At 35.8% G+C, this 16,061-nt stretch overlaps 1 protein-coding gene across 1 annotated transcript in view; it reads left to right on the forward strand.

The window, feature by feature from the left end:
* The window catches only part of Rb1 (RB transcriptional corepressor 1), a 136,368-nt gene that overhangs the window by 56,350 nt on the left and 63,957 nt on the right, over positions 1–16,061 (forward strand). The window contains exons 11-17 of the mRNA XM_028754220.1: positions 583–660; positions 4,635–4,722; positions 10,572–10,688; positions 11,425–11,481; positions 11,573–11,604; positions 11,687–11,763; positions 13,108–13,304. Of these exons, the coding sequence (XP_028610053.1) occupies positions 583–660; positions 4,635–4,722; positions 10,572–10,688; positions 11,425–11,481; positions 11,573–11,604; positions 11,687–11,763; positions 13,108–13,304 (646 nt within the window). The remainder of the gene's footprint in view (positions 1–582; positions 661–4,634; positions 4,723–10,571; positions 10,689–11,424; positions 11,482–11,572; positions 11,605–11,686; positions 11,764–13,107; positions 13,305–16,061) is intronic.

Raw genomic sequence — 16,061 nt, forward strand, 5'->3', positions numbered from 1 at the left:
GTCTTTTTATATACTATTGTTTAATTGATATTTCAAATAATATTTTAAGAAAATATCCTCTTGACTTATCAAGTAAGATTTCTAAAATAGGAAATGACCGAGAGTAATTACAGTTTTTAACTGTTTATATGTAAAGCAAATTTGATTCTTTAAGAAGAATTATTTTACTGTGAAATTAAAACATGTAATTTAGAAGTTAAGCACACTAAAATGTTTTTAGTTCTATCTAAGTAGAAATGAAATCTTTGGACAGCATAGCGTACTGAAAAACAGGATCTGCAATGTTTTAAGATCCCACACAGCTTGGCTGCTAACACCACCAGCCAGAAAATATCTTCCATTTTCCAGAATGTTGTACTCTGTGGTTGGTACACGACTTTCTGTAAACCTGTGGAAGGAGAGCCATACTGAAGAACGTTGGTGACAAAAATAAATCCTACAGGCAGCACTTATTTCATAGTGCTTACATTCATGTGGTGCTCTCAACAGCAGGAATTAGTGTTGTTATTTATTACTAGGTAATAACTGCTTTTGGATGCATAAACACAAATTTCAGTATGAGTTACTTTACTTATCATTTAGTTTTGAAACAGAGAGAACGCCACGAAAAAGCAACCCTGATGAAGATGCAAACATGGTTACTCCACACACTCCAGTTAGGTATGCCTTTGCCTGGTTCCAGTTTTCATTATAATTGTTTATTCAGTCTATGTAAGTGCTCAGACTTGCTCTTTGTTGGACTTTGTATTTGCACAGCATGTACTAAATATATATGGAGGACTGTTTTGTTGATTCATGACTTGCTTAGTTTTAAATATAACTTGGTTGTTTTTATGTATGAGAAACATAACTTAAAAAGAATGTTTCACTCAGAAAGGAAAAGCATCAGCATTTGATGTTGCATAACCTAGAGTTATTTTATGTCCCTTCCTCACTAATATCCCACTTTGGTATTAATGATAAGATCCAGCTGAATGCTCCATATGCTTTCTTCCATTTCTGTCCACCTTCACCACCTTTGTGCAAGACGGCTCTCTTCTCCTTGAATTTGTGTAGTACCTAACTTGATCATGTCATTCATTTCTTAGCACTGTAGCTTTCTCCTACCAATAAATCTGTTTTCCACAGAGCCTGGTAATAATAGTCTGTGAATGTAAATCAAATTGTGTATATGACTACTGCTTAAACCCTTTGATTACTTCTAGTTGCATTTAGAATACAAAGCCAATTCTTAACAATCTCTAAGACCTTACATGACCTGTTTTTCTGTTGCCTGGCCAACCTCTTTTTGTTCTTGATTATTCTACGTTGGCCACACACTGGTCTTTTTTCAGTTTTTGAATTGTCAGAGTTCTTTTGTACTTGAAAGCCTTCATACTTGGGATTCTTTCTTGAAATTCTTCTTTCTATGGACTGCCATCTGCTCTTCCTTTATGTTCACAATATAACTATAAATCCATTTACATGTTTACCTGTTTTTCACTAATACTAACAGTAGCCTTTAAGTTGCTTTCCATATGAACTATGAGTTTTTATATACAGTTTTAATAATTAAGACCTGTCATGGTGCTTGGTACATTGCAAGCAAGTAGTAAGACATATCAACTGACAGTAGATATGTAAACAGGCTCATTTTAGTAACACAAATTGTATGAAATTTTGTCTGAAGTGAATTTTACCAAGAGGCAATATTATATAAAGAGGCACTGAACTGTTGCAAGCATAATGGATCTGGGAACTGCTACCTGTTCTGTACTCATTGTAAGATGGGGGATAAACTGCAGGAATGGAGAATAGGTATTGACTAATGTGCTGTCCTCACTTTACCTAGTGCATGGTGTCGTCTATGTTTTTAATGGGTGATAAACACAAGGAAGGGTAAAAATAGATTTGATTTCTTAGATAAGTTTTTGTTTGTTTGTTTGTTTTCCTGGTGATCAAATTCAAGGCTTTGCACATACTAAGCAGGTCCCTTCATTGATCGATATCCCCAGCCCAGACGTCTTCTTTTTTGTTCTTTTCTTTTTTTTATTTTTATTTTTATTTTTTTAGCTTTTTTATTTTAATGTATTTGCCATTGATCTCTTCAGACACACCAGAAGAGGGCATCAGACCCCATTGCAGATAGTTGTGAGCCACTGTGTGGTTGCTGGGAATTGAACTCAGGACCTCTGGAAAAGCAGTCAGTCCTTTTAACCATTGAGCCATTTCTCCAGCCACAGACTTTATTTTTACAGCTTTACCTATCAGTAGTACATGAGGGAAGACTGAGTACAGACAGGTTAGAAATAGGACTGTCAGTGCAGCTCAGTGCTTAGACCAGAGTGCACATGAGAGTAACCTGAGGAATCCTTTTCCTTGTACATGCCTCTACTTATTACCCATAGTGAGAGGGAATCTCTGCACTGACCTATTGGAGTAATTCAGCTGGCACGTGCCAAAGGACTGGACTGAGTGAAGAGTGGTAGGGACGAAGGACCAGGGAAGGAGTGTGACAAATGTGATACATTCATGTTTCACATACCAGTCTTAACAGAATGGATGCAGACTCTAGTAAGCAGCAAGGTACAAAGCACCCATAGATCAGGGAATTATCAGGGCAAGTTAAAAACACGAAAATACATGTATCTGCCAAAAGCCAGCAAGTATAAAAGCAAGCATATAGATGGTAAGGGTTGACCTGTGAGGAATGCAGTCAAAAGAACCAGATAGAAGTTAGGCTACAATGAGCTGGTATGGCTTGGAGCCTAGAGCATAAAGCCGAGAATCTGAGAAAAGGTACCAGTATCAAGAAAAAAAATAAGTGCTTGAGTCAGTTGCTTCAAAGAAGTCTGCAGTTTTGTTTTTAGTACTTGGTCATTTGTGGCATTAGTCATTGGGACTTAGATTTATCTCTAATAGCTATAAAAATGTAGTGTGTGAAGTACAGAGTATAGAGAAACCCAAGAACATGGCATGTTTGTATTATATTTAAATCAGCCTTCCAGCTCTAAACAGTTTGTGGTTCTTTGCATCCTATGCAATATCTCAAATGCAAAGCTACAACACCAATCTTTACTATATTTTATAAACACAAGTGTATGTCTTCATGCAAAGTTATAGAACTATGGAGGTCCTGAGAAACTAGCAAATTTTATGCTTTAGAAATAATGACTTTTAAAATATTTGTTTATTTTATGAATTTGAGTACACTGTCACTCTCTTCAGACACACTAGAAGAGGGCATTACAGATGGTTGTGATCCACCATGTAGTTACTGGGAATTGAACTCAGGACCTCTGGAAGAGCAGTCAGTGCTTATAACTGATGAGTCATCTTTCCAGCCCTAGCAATAGTGACTTAAAGTTACTCAAGACCTTACTCTCCTCCCTTGAGAGAGTAACAAAGGCTCTTTTAATTCTTCACTTGAGTTTCTTTTTTTTTTTTTTTTTAATTTTTTTTAATATTTATTTATTTATTTTATTGATGAGTACACTGTAGCTGTCTTCAGACACACCAGAAGAGGGCATCCAATCTCATTACGGATGGTTGTGAGCCACCATGTGGTTGCTGGGATTTGAACTCAGGACCTCTGGAAGAGCAGTCAGTGCTCTTAACCGCTGAGCCATCTCTCCAGCCCTTCACTTGAGTTTCTAATTATCTTACTGTCTTTATTTGAAAGTGTATAAAATTTAAGGACAGACATAGTGATCCTTTTTTGTAATCTCCAGATTTGAAAGGCTAAATCAAGAGAGTTGTTGCAAGCTCGAGGCTAGCCTATACTATACCAGTGAGGCCCTGTCTTGGAGAGTGGGGTATTAACACTTAGTTGTAATATTTTCCTGAAAGAATAACATTTTGATGCCAGCTATGTATCCATATAATATGAAAATATAAGATATTTTCTAGAAAACATCATTAGTTTGTCAATTCTCTCTCGATAGTATTATTTCTTAGTTTTATTGGTAAGGGTATCAGTTCGTGATTATATTTAATGACACTACTTTTCTAAAAGACTTAAGTAAACTGTGATTTTTAAACTATACATGCTAAGGGGATTTTACTTTATTTAGATAAGGTCTTATTTCAGGGAACTGCTTCAGGATACATGGATACATGACATGTTCAGACATATGCTTAACAGTGATGCCTTTGCTAGTGTCTCCATTGTCATAATTGTTTGCCTATGCTGAGTCTTTTGGATTGGCACATGAATTTTAAGATTTTTTTTAATTTCTGCAAAGAAGTGCGTTGGGATTTTGATGAGGATTTCATTGAATCTGTAGATTGCTTTTGGTAGGATGGTGTCATTCATAAGCCCACATTCACCTAACTTTTGACAAAGACCAAAATATACCCTGGAAAAAAAGACAACATCTTCAACAAACACTACTGGTCACACTTGTAGAAAAGTGAAACTAGTTCCATATTTTATACCTTGCACAGAATTTGTCCAGGGTCCCGGGGTGAGTTCCTCCTGCCTTTGCTTCCTTCAGTGGACTGTGACTTAGGATGTATAATACAAATAAACCTTTTCTTTCCACACTCAAAAAAGAGATATGCTCAACTTAAGTGATAGTTGTATTTCAGTCTTTCTTGTTTTTTTTTTTCCTTAGTTGCTTAATGCTTCTTCCTTTGTTTTTTTTTTTCTCTAGGACTGTTATGAATACTATTCAACAATTAATGGTGATTTTAAATTCTGCAAGTGATCAGCCATCAGAAAAGCTGATTTCCTATTTCAATGTAAGCCATATGTAAAATATCACCTGTGATATCGTAAAAGAAAATTGAACTTGGAAGCTAAAGTACTAAGTATATTTTAAAACATTTATGTTTTATCCAAAAATGTGCTTGTTTGATATTTTATTTGTTGCTCTTTGAACTGTTCCAGATTTGATGGTTATTTTATTTATTTAAATATTGTTAGTTTTTCTTATGTTTGCTACTTTTATTGCAACTGAGGCACTTGCCTCTAAGACAACTCTCTTTTTTGCATTTCCTTCCTTCCTTCCTTCCTTCCTTCCTTCCTTCCTTCCTCCCTCCCTCCCTCCCTCCCTCCCTCCCTCCCTCCCTCCCTCCCTCCCTTCCTTCCTTCCTTCCTTCCTCTTTTATCTTTCTCTTTTTGAAACAGGGTCTCACCATATAGACCTGGCTAGCCTAGAACTAAATGTGTAGGCCAGTCTGGCCTTGAACTCCTAAAGATCTATCTGCCTCTGTTTCCCCAGTGCTGAGATTAAAAGTGTGCACCACCTCTTCTTTTCTCTTCCTTTTCTTTTTTCCCTTTTCCTTCCTTCTCATTGCATATGGATCTATCTTTATGTATGTGTGTTTGTGAAGTCTAGAGGTCTCCCTCTGGTGTCTGTCTTCTATAGTTCTTCACTTCGTTTCTAAAGACAGATCTCTCACTGAACTTGAGGCTCATCAGGTGCTATACCAACTGTCAGGGAGCTCCCAGGATTGGATCCTCCTGTTTTTGCATCCCACTCTGGGATGACAGATGCATGTGGCCACATCAGGTTGTTAGCTGGGACCCAAGCTTAGGATCGCATGTTTACATTAGCAAGTACTTTACCCACTGAGCCATTGTCCCAGCCCATCTTTTCTTTCTTTCTGTTTTTGACTACTGCTCGGTATATATGCTTTTTCTTTTTAATTTTAAGGTAGAATCCAAAGTAATGAGTCCCATTATGCCATATTCAGACATATGCTTCACTTCATTGTAGTTTATCTGCTACTCATTCTCAGTACTCCTTCCAGTAGTCCTCCCTGCTTTTTCATGCTACATGTTTTCCATAATCTTCTCTACCTATTTATCCTTCCCTTAAGATTTCTTCTTTTTCTTCATGCTCTTCTTTCTCCTTTCATACTGCTATCACCCCAAGTCTGGGTTCTCCAGATGAGCAGGCAAAAGTACACTAATAGGTTTCCCGAGTCTACTTTAGTTTGCTTGATATAATGATCTCCAGTTGTATCCATTTCTGGAAAATATGATTTCTTTTCTATAGTTGAATAAAATTCCACTGTGTCTATGATAGATGTCTAGATTGGGTTCATTCTCTAGCCTTGCAAGTAGTGCAACATAAATGTGGAGCAGGTGTCACGGTGGGCCACCTTGATGGCCTCTGCTGTGTGTCCAGGAAGGGTAGCTCTGTTTTAGGGTTAAGTCTAATTTCGAAGCTTTTGGCTAGTGAAGCTTGATACAGGATCTCACATGTTTTTTACGTTGCTTGTTTTGCTTGTTTTGTCTTGTTTTTTCAGGACTTCCATCCTGACTTCTATGGTGGCTGTCCCCAGCAGTGTGGCATGGTTCCTCTCCTGTTACACCCTCAACAGCGTCTGTTGTTTCTTTATCATAACCACTCTGTCTAAAGTGAAATGGAATCTCAAAGCAGTTCTAGTTTGCATTTCCTATTTAGCTAAAGACCCTGGACTCTTTAAAATATTTATTGCATATTTGTATTTCTTCTTTTCAGAGCCATCTATTCAATCTATTAGTCCAATATTGATTGGATTATTTAGTTTGGGCTGCTTATTATTATGGTTCTTTGTGTATTATAGATAATTGCATGTTCCATGTGTAGTTGATGCTTTTTTTCTCTTTACTTTCCTAATTGTTCCCTTTCCTGGATAAAGTTTTTTAAATTCATGTAATCTCAACTGTCAATTCTTAAAATTATTTTTGTTATTAGAATAACCTTTTCATTAAAAAACAAAAACCAAGATGATATGTTGGAGCATCTTTTTTTGGGTCCTCAAAAATTGGAGGCTGCCAAGTATGTTCATAGCCATAGTTAAAGGTCATTTGGAACTTGTAGATGGCTGTCTTTTGTGGTTTACCCTAGTGTTGAGTCTGTGTTGGGCAAGTATCTCATGTCTGCTAATGCTGTCTTCATTTAAGTAGCTTCCCTTTTGTGCATACCAGAGACATATGGTCACATTTAGTTTTGCAGTGTGTCACCCTTCCCAAACTCATACTTTCAGATGCTCTGGGATGCCTAATGTTGTAGCTGGGAGTATCTCTAAACGCATTGTGAATATGAGGCAAAACTGCAGCAGCACTGAGATCTGTAGAGAACAGGTAGAGAACCTATCTTTGGACATTCAAAATCTCCCAAGTATTTAATCATCCTATAGCAGTTAGACTGTTACAGTATCAGACTTATCCTATTATCGGGAGTGAATAGCAATAGGTGGGTCCCATGGTTAATTCACCCACTAACCTTAGGCTCAGGACTTTACAACTCGTAGGCCATTCTCAGTCTGTGAGGTCTGTTCTGAGCTGTTGAAGACTTGTGTAGTTTACCATCTGTACTTTTTGGTTTGTCAAGTCCTGGATCCCCTTTTCCAAATCACAGTTGCCTTTGTTCCCTGCTTTCAGACACAGGTAGTTCAGCTTTAGATAACATGTTCCCTGTCACCATGATTATTGTCTTCAGAGTCATACTGAATACTAAATGGCATCCCTCTCCACTGAAGATCTGTAAGCCAGAAGACTCCTTGTTTGGTCAAAACCTTTACCTGGGTTTGAGGCCTGTGGGCTTGTTCTTAGAGAACTGCCAGGGGTTTTGTTGTTGGTGGTGGTTTTTTGTTTTTTGTTTTTCTTCACTTTTTGGATGAGGCCTTGATTCCCCTCCCCCTCCTAGCCTGGGAGCTACCAGTATGAGCCGGTTTTAGCATGGCTTACTTCTTTTCAGCTGTCTGTCACTACCTTTGTGATTTCCAAAGCTCTTCTCTTTATCTCTTTGTAATAGAGGATGGATTTTCTTATTCTGACTCCTTCACCATAAAACACAGGGCAGCTTCTTGTCCACCCTTTTTTCTGGGAGACCTTTTTTATTTAGGTATATTCTCTAACAATTTATTCTTTTAAAATTATTGCTTTTATTTGTGAGGTTATACTATAAATAAAATTAGTCTTTTTGTTTCTTCTCCCTCTAAATCTGCCCATGACAGTTTCTTTCTGGTAACCCCAAGGTTAGTTTTGGTGGTCTCATTGCTGCTGAGTCTTCCATGAGTCTAACTATTGTTTGTTTTAGCAAATAGCACTTACCTTTCACATAGCCCTTCCCACTCCTAACAGACCCTAAGTCTGATATTTGAAGGCTCCTGTTGTCCTTCCCTCAGAAAAGCAAAAAAGAAAGACTGGTGACTGGTGCTAGCATCGACAATTGGCCTCCTGATTTCATCTCTTGCTTAAGGGTTAAGTGACAGGGAAATCAATAGCCATGCCACACCTGGCTGGGAGCCTTTACAAATGCATTACTATAATTAAGTATCTTTTATGTTTGCTAATGTTCTGTTTCATACTGTAATCAGTTTTTATCATAGTATGTTATCTTCTACTGTATTGTGTCCAGAGATTAACAAAACAAGTTCTGTCATTTTATCCATAATAATTGTTTAAATATGATTTTATTTGACTAACATATAAAGTTATAATTCTATAGTTCTATAGGCAAAGAATATTTGCCATATATCTACCCAATTGCTTACAGCTTTTAGCAAGGATAATGTAGATACTAAAGAAAGATAATCTCTCTTCCAATGTTTTCTTAAATACTTGATCCCATCTTTGAAATAGGTAGGAGCTCCCTTTTATTTGAGTTACTTTAGTTAGACAAGAAATTCTAAGACATTTTCTTTTTTTAAGATTTATTTGCTTTATTTATATGAGTATACTGTCGCTGTCTTCAGATGCACCAGAAAAGGGCATCGGATCCCATTACAGATGGCTGTGAGCCACCATGTAATTGCTGGGAATTGAACTCAGGACCTCTGGAAGATCAATCAGTGCTCTTAACCACTGAGCCATCTCTCCAGCCCTGAGAGACATTTTCTTAAGCAGAATTTATAGATTTAACTTTTTAATGAATTTGATGCTTGGTGCACTGTCTGAAGATAACTGATGTATAGATGACAGATGGGTTCAGAGTAAGCATTTTGGAAACCATAATGTTTTCTTGTGGCTTTTGTTTTCATCCTCCTCTTCTTCCTCTTTTTCCTTTTGATTTGGTTTTTCCTTTTTTCTTTTTCTTTTCTTGCTTCCTTCCTCCCTTTCTCCACCCACCCACCCATCCATCCATCCATCCATCCATCCATCCATCCATCCATCCATGTATCCGTTAACTGTGTCCTCAAACTCATTATTTAGCCTAGGCTGCCTTTGAATTCAAAATCTTCTTGCCTCCACTATAGCTAGAAATTTTACTTCTTTCTATATTAGTTAAGTTTCCTTCATATTTTTCTTTCTTTTTTTTAGGAAAGAAAAATGCCGTCTTTACTATACATAAAAAGTCTTAGAGATTATGCAGACACTTTGACAACAGTGACATTACCCCAGGAGATGGTGTCTTTGTGTGTGTGTGTGTATGTGTGTGTGTGTGCGCACATGTGTCTAATATTTCTAAGATTTGTATGCTCTTTTCTTTAGGAAATATAGAATTATTGATATTCTAAGATGTGAGTTACATTTTTATTGGCACTGTGCAAAGAAGTATAATCTTAAATTTAGAAAGTCTATTTTTAGTGTATAATATTTTGAATATATGATCCATCAAGTTATAAAAAATAAAGTTAGTCTGATTATGGGATACATGAAAAATGTTTGTGATATATTTTAATATAGCAGAGTATAAGTTGTGGATTATTATAATACATCACTTGTAATTATTCTCCTGACTTCTGTACCTGAAAATACAGATAGATGATTTTCCTAATTCTGCATTCTCTTAAAGCATATTTCATTAGGAAATGAAACAAAATGCAAATTTTACTTATACTTCATTTGTTTTGGGGCAGTAAGGTTATATATATCTTAAATTAACCCTTTTTTTTAAAAGTTTGTTTTTGTTTTTTTTTGGTTGTTTTTATATATATGGATGGTTTTGCTTGCGTGTATGTTAACGTACCATGTGCATACAGTACCTGCAGAGGCCAAAAGAGGGTGTTGAATCCCCTGGGGCTGGAGTTACAGAGGATTATGAGCCTCCATGTCAATGCTGGGAACCAAATCCATGTCCTCTGAAAGCCAGCACTCTTAACCACCTGGCATCTTTCCAGTCCACTAAAACAATTCATAACTGAGGATACTTTATGAAAACATGCTGGATGGAAAGGCTGACATATATTTTGTCTAGAACCTTTATTTGTTTAAAACAGCTCTTCTTAACATGTGGGTTGCAACCCTATTGGGGGTTGCATATCAGATATCCTGCATATCAGATATTTACATTATGATTCACAACAGTAGGAAAATTAGTTATGAAGTAGAAACAACATTTTTTGATTGGGGGCCACTACAACATGAGGAACTGTACTAAAGGGTTTCAGCATTAGGAATGTTGAAAACCACTGGCTTAAAATTTCAGTAACAGTGTACTTTCATTGTACTGAATAATTTTTGTGTTTGACATACAGTGGAGTTGTATGTTGACTGGTCATATTCTGTAGTGTCAACTGCTTTGTTATAGTAGAAGTGTTTACATGTTTTCACAAACAAGCAGCAGATCAAAGTTATTTACTATAAAAGAGGAAAATGTCCATTCTGGTTAAACAGTAACTTCAATGTTTATTTTTGTTTATATTTCTTAAAGAATTGCACAGTGAATCCAAAAGAAAATATCCTAAAAAGAGTAAAAGATGTTGGACACATCTTTAAAGAGAAGTTTGCTAACGCTGTGGGGCAGGGATGTGTTGACATTGGAGTACAGGTAACTTGAGTGCACATCTGTTAGTACCACAATAGAGAACTCGTCTGTTGATGCAATCTGCTGTAGTAATACTTGTGTAGTAGTATTTGCTGCTACTCATGGGAAACTTAGGAAGGTTGAGAACCACTGGTTTAAATGATTATACATAAAATTCTCTTGAGTACTTGTAGCACTTACGTTCTTGTTTTGGAGTAAAAGAATAGTGCTTGTGTGTATGTATCTGTAATTCAACACCAGTGTTTTTTTAATTGATGAGAACTAATTATCTGTTTAAAACATTTACTGATTAGATCAACTTTTGTTTTTTTTTTTCTTTGTTTTTCTTTTTTTTTTCTTCTTTTGGCCTATGCTAGTATTACTGAATTTTACAGACAGAAACTACTCTTTTAATCTTAGCCATTTCAAAAATCAATATCCTGTATCACCAAAAGGATTATACTAGATGTGTAAAATGTTCAAAATAATACTGGGCACATAGCCTGTATAGAGCAAGTGAGAAAAGCAGAAAATGAGCAGAGAAACATCAGCTCCTAGACAGACTACTCTGGTTATTGGGCTGCTCAGCACTAGTTTATCTTAAGCCTTGGACTTTAAAAAAGCTAGCCCTTAATGATCTCTTGTTAGTCCTATTCCTAGAAGGAGCAGAATGTGTTTCAATAAAAGACTTTTTAAAAAGTCAGTTAACTTTGATTTTTCTGAAACAGTAAAATCTTATTATTTTTCCTTTTGTTTGCAGCGATATAAACTTGGGGTCCGATTATATTATCGTGTGATGGAATCCATGCTTAAATCAGTAAGTTAAAGAGAATAAAATAGAAAAAAAATTGAGTGCTGACAGAAAGAAAGCTTCAATTAAATTTTTTTAAAAAAATTATCTGTTTTAGGAAGAAGAACGTTTGTCCATTCAGAATTTTAGGTAAATGTTTTCTTGTTTTAATGAAACAATTTCTTTCTATAAAAGCCAAATTTAAAATTATTCACTCTTTTTCTCCTTTTAGCAAACTCCTAAATGACAACATTTTTCATATGTCTTTATTGGCCTGTGCTCTTGAAGTTGTAATGGCTACGTATAGCAGTAAGTTAAATTTTAATAAATAAGCACTGTAGTTTAATTTAAACAAATTCTTAAGTTAATGTTGTGGTTTTGTGTTGTTTTGGTTTTTTTGTGTGTACCTGTGTGGTGAGAAGAAAAAGTCATACAGTAGATCAGTATATGTTGAACAATGTAATTGGCAGTTACAACTGTTTAAATGGTTTAACATGTCAATCATCTAGGTTACCTGGGAGATAGAATGTTGCCAGGCTTCTGCTCTGAGTGTATTGAACTCAGGAAAGGCTGCTAATGAAGCAAAGGCTCATAAGCATGTGAGTGCCACAGAGTATTGAAGAGAACCATGCTTCTGTGCCCACTCTTATGCCTTTGTGCTCATGAGACCAGGAGCAGGAATCCACCAGAAATGGAATGCTTCCTAATTGGTTGCTGTTTTTATAATACCTATGACAATTTAATGATCACTGAAAATAACAGAATAAAAGCTCATAACTATTTTTAAACATATAATTTGGAAAATATATTACTTTTCAAACATTGTTGCAAATATTAAAATGTTTCACTTGCAGAAACAAAAGAGGAAGAATTATCTAAAGATAGATAGATAAAGGAATTTAAATTAGTAATCACTGAAACTGAATCTTCATAATTGCAATCTGTACATTTTAAAAAGAAATTGTTCTCTTCCATTTCTTTTTGAAGTGTTGAGAACTGAACTCAGGGCAGGTACTAGGCAATCCAGCTCCCTTATATTTATTGGTTTTAAGAATGGATCTCAGTAGGCATTGAAGTCAATCTGTAGACTGACCAGGTCTTGAACTTGTAATTCTCCTGCCTCAGCCTCTTGAGTATCTGGCATTATAGGCCTGCAACATCAGGCTCAAGGAAGGGTCTCACTATGTAGCCCTGGGTGTCCTAGAACTCAATATATCTGTATCCGAGGCTAGCCTCAAACTCAGAGATCCACCTGCCTCTGCTGGAATTAAAGGCAAGCACTGCCATTACCAGGCTAATTAGCAGAATCTTAAAAGCATCACTAGTTTCCTAAACAGGCAGTAATGGTAGTTACAGTGGATATGATAATGAGTTGCTGGTAAGATAACCTGCCTGGGTTTTAGTGTAGGGCATGTAAACTTCTACAAATCTTATAGAAACTATGATTCCTATCTCTAAGGAAAATGTGTACACATACACTTAAAATTTAGAACCCAGTTTCTTGAGAGTATTCCACAGAATAAAAAATACCTGCTGTAAATAAAAAGTACTTACCCTTTTTTTCTCTATGTTGATTCTGTGTGCTAAGATCTTCCGAATGTCGTCAGTTCAAACAATATTTCATATTGACACATTTTTTTCTCTTGTTTTTAGGGAGTACATTACAGAATCTTGATTCTGGAACAGATTTGTCCTTCCCATGGATTCTGAATGTACTTAATTTAAAAGCCTTTGATTTTTACAAAGTGATTGAAAGTTTTATCAAAGTGGAAGCCAACTTGACAAGAGAAATGATAAAACATTTAGAAAGATGTGAGCATCGAATCATGGAATCCCTTGCATGGCTTTCAGTAAGTGATTAGCTAAATAACTAAAGGTATTCATGCATAAGTGACCTGTTAGCAAGAAGTAGTTTATTTAATGAATCCTGTGCGCAGCCTAGGAATCAAGTGGAACATTGGAATGGACAGTGTGTGGGTGAGTATGAACTCATAAGTGTGAATACAGGTCGTGAGCTGCTGTTGTTCTGCTGTGATCAAGGCCAGCTAGCCAGCTGAGCTTCCTAGACCATCTAATGCATTTGTTTAGGGGCAGCTTTTCACTAAACCTGACACTTTAAAGTCCAAGTCTTGAAAGTATTGAGGTAATTTATTTAAAATCCAAGTGTTATTGTTCATCATATAAATGTTTACACTTTTCAACAAAATTAAAAGATTATGTACATTTTTCTTTTATTGGTTTGATCATTTTGTTTTAGTCATAAAGATAATAATATGAAGTCCACACTATTATTTAATGGCAGATATCGTTTTCATATCATTATAGGAGTGGAAACTATGTGCCATGGGCAGTTTAGTTATAGAGCATACAAGCTATCGGTAAAGCTTTTGTTTTAATAAAGGCAATAAATCCTATATGACTATAAGATATTCCCCTAAAGTGCTGTTATATTCTTCAAGTCTACTTTACTGGATAGTATCTTGTGGTTCACCAGATTTTCAGATTTTCAAATAATAATTCAAACCATATTGCATAATAAGAATATCTATTTTGAACATTGATATGAAATGAAAGAAATTTCAAGATTTGGAGCATCTTCAGTTTGGGTTTTTTTATTAGGAATACTTGGCCAGTGAAAGATTATGCAAATTTTATATGGTGTTAATGTTTGATTTTTAAATTATAAAATTATGGGATTGATAGTAGATAACTTTAAGATGAGTCATAACATATAAACATGATACTGTGTATTTTTTCTGTAAGAATGATTGCCATTATATTAGAAGATATATCACATGGATATACTTGAGCTTTCACAGACTTTCAAAAACTGAAATTTGGGCTGGAGAGATGGCTCATCAGTTAAGAGCACTGGCTGCTCTTCCAGAGTTTCTCAGTTCAGTTCCTAGCACCACATGGTAGATCACAACCATCTGTAATGGGAAGAAGACAGACTATGTGCTGCATAAAGACATGTATAAAATAAACAAATAAATCTTTTAAAATACTGAAATTTTGGGGCCTGAGAGATGGCTCAGAAATTAAGAGCACTGGTACAAAGTTCCTGAGTTCAATTCTCAGCAACCACATGATGGTTCATAGTATCTATAGTGAGATCTAGTGCCCTCTTCTGGTGTGTACAGGTATATAGAGAGGGAAGGGGGGAGAAAGAAGGGGGATGGGAAAAGGGCAAGGGGAGGGGGAGGGGGAGGGAGGAAAACATATAGGGGGTCCACATCTTCAACCCAAATTTCAGTTTTTTAAAGATCTGTGAAAGTTCAAGTGTATCCATGCAATATATTTTCCAATTTTCCAATAATGGCAATCATTCTTACAGGAAAAATATACAATATCATATTTACATGATATGACTCATCTCAGTTATCTACTATAAATCTCATAATTTTATAATTTAATTTCAGGTGACAGTTATATGAGTTATATGAGTTAATTGAGTGTAACTATGTAATGAATACCCAGGTCAAGACCACAGCAACTTTTGATTCTGTACCATTCATATATATATATATATATATATATATATATATATATATATAAATTATGTATATATGCATACATGTGTATATATATATACACATATATATGTGTGTGTATATATATATGTATATATGTGTGTGTGTTTGTATGGGTATGTATGTAGTGCTAAAACCTGATGGGCATGTATGCACATTATGTTGTTGATAGGAGGGAATCAAATGAAGTACTAATTATTTTCATCTCTCCCCTAAAATACATGTGCATATGTTCATGTACTGGGGATTGAACCCAGACCACATAGTGTCTTCGTTGGTCCAACTCCATTTTGAGCTTGCAGCTTTTCTCACATGGTGTGCTATGGTTCAGGTATTTGTAACATCCTCTGGTCTCCATGGCAACTTAGGCTTAACTTTCATACCTTCATATATTAGCCTATCAGAGCCTCTTTGCAACTAAGGGCCAAGTGTTCAAAACATGAGAATATGGAAGACATTTTAAATCAAAGCAGATATGTTTTGACTCCAAAGTGTTTAAGGAGTTGTCTATTTTTAATGTGAATTCTAAAGAAGACTTATTTATTTTTACTTTATCCATATTCATGTTTCTTTGCATGCATGCATATTTATATACCACATGCATGCCTATTAGATCCCCCAAAACTGGAGTCATAGATGATTATGAGCCACCATGTGGGAGCTAGGAATAGAATTCAGGTCTTCTGCAAGAACAATACATTTTATTTATTTATTTATTTATTTATTTATTTATTTTTGAATCAAATCGTAATTTTTACTTATTCACACAGGGGTTATAAACACGAAAAGGCAGGATGTGGGGAAGGGGATGACACTGGAGTGTAGGTGTTCAGGGGGAGTACAGATATCTCCCTGAGTTCAGAACCAGGGTATTGGCTGGGTGAAGGTTCAGGGGACAGGTCATTATGACTCTGCCTATGATTCACTTGTCCTTATCTAAGTTGGTACTATCCACCAAGGCTACCTATTTACAAGGTCTATGACTACTCAGGCTGGTAAATTTCCACAAAAGCTGCCTGTTTATAATAGCTTATAGCCATCTGTTTCAGTGTTTTTTCACAGAGACCCAAGACC

This window comes from Grammomys surdaster, unplaced genomic scaffold (genome assembly GCF_004785775.1).
Source record: "Grammomys surdaster isolate TR1022 unplaced genomic scaffold, NIH_TR_1.0 125985, whole genome shotgun sequence".
In the NCBI taxonomy this organism is placed as follows: Eukaryota; Metazoa; Chordata; class Mammalia; order Rodentia; family Muridae; genus Grammomys; species Grammomys surdaster.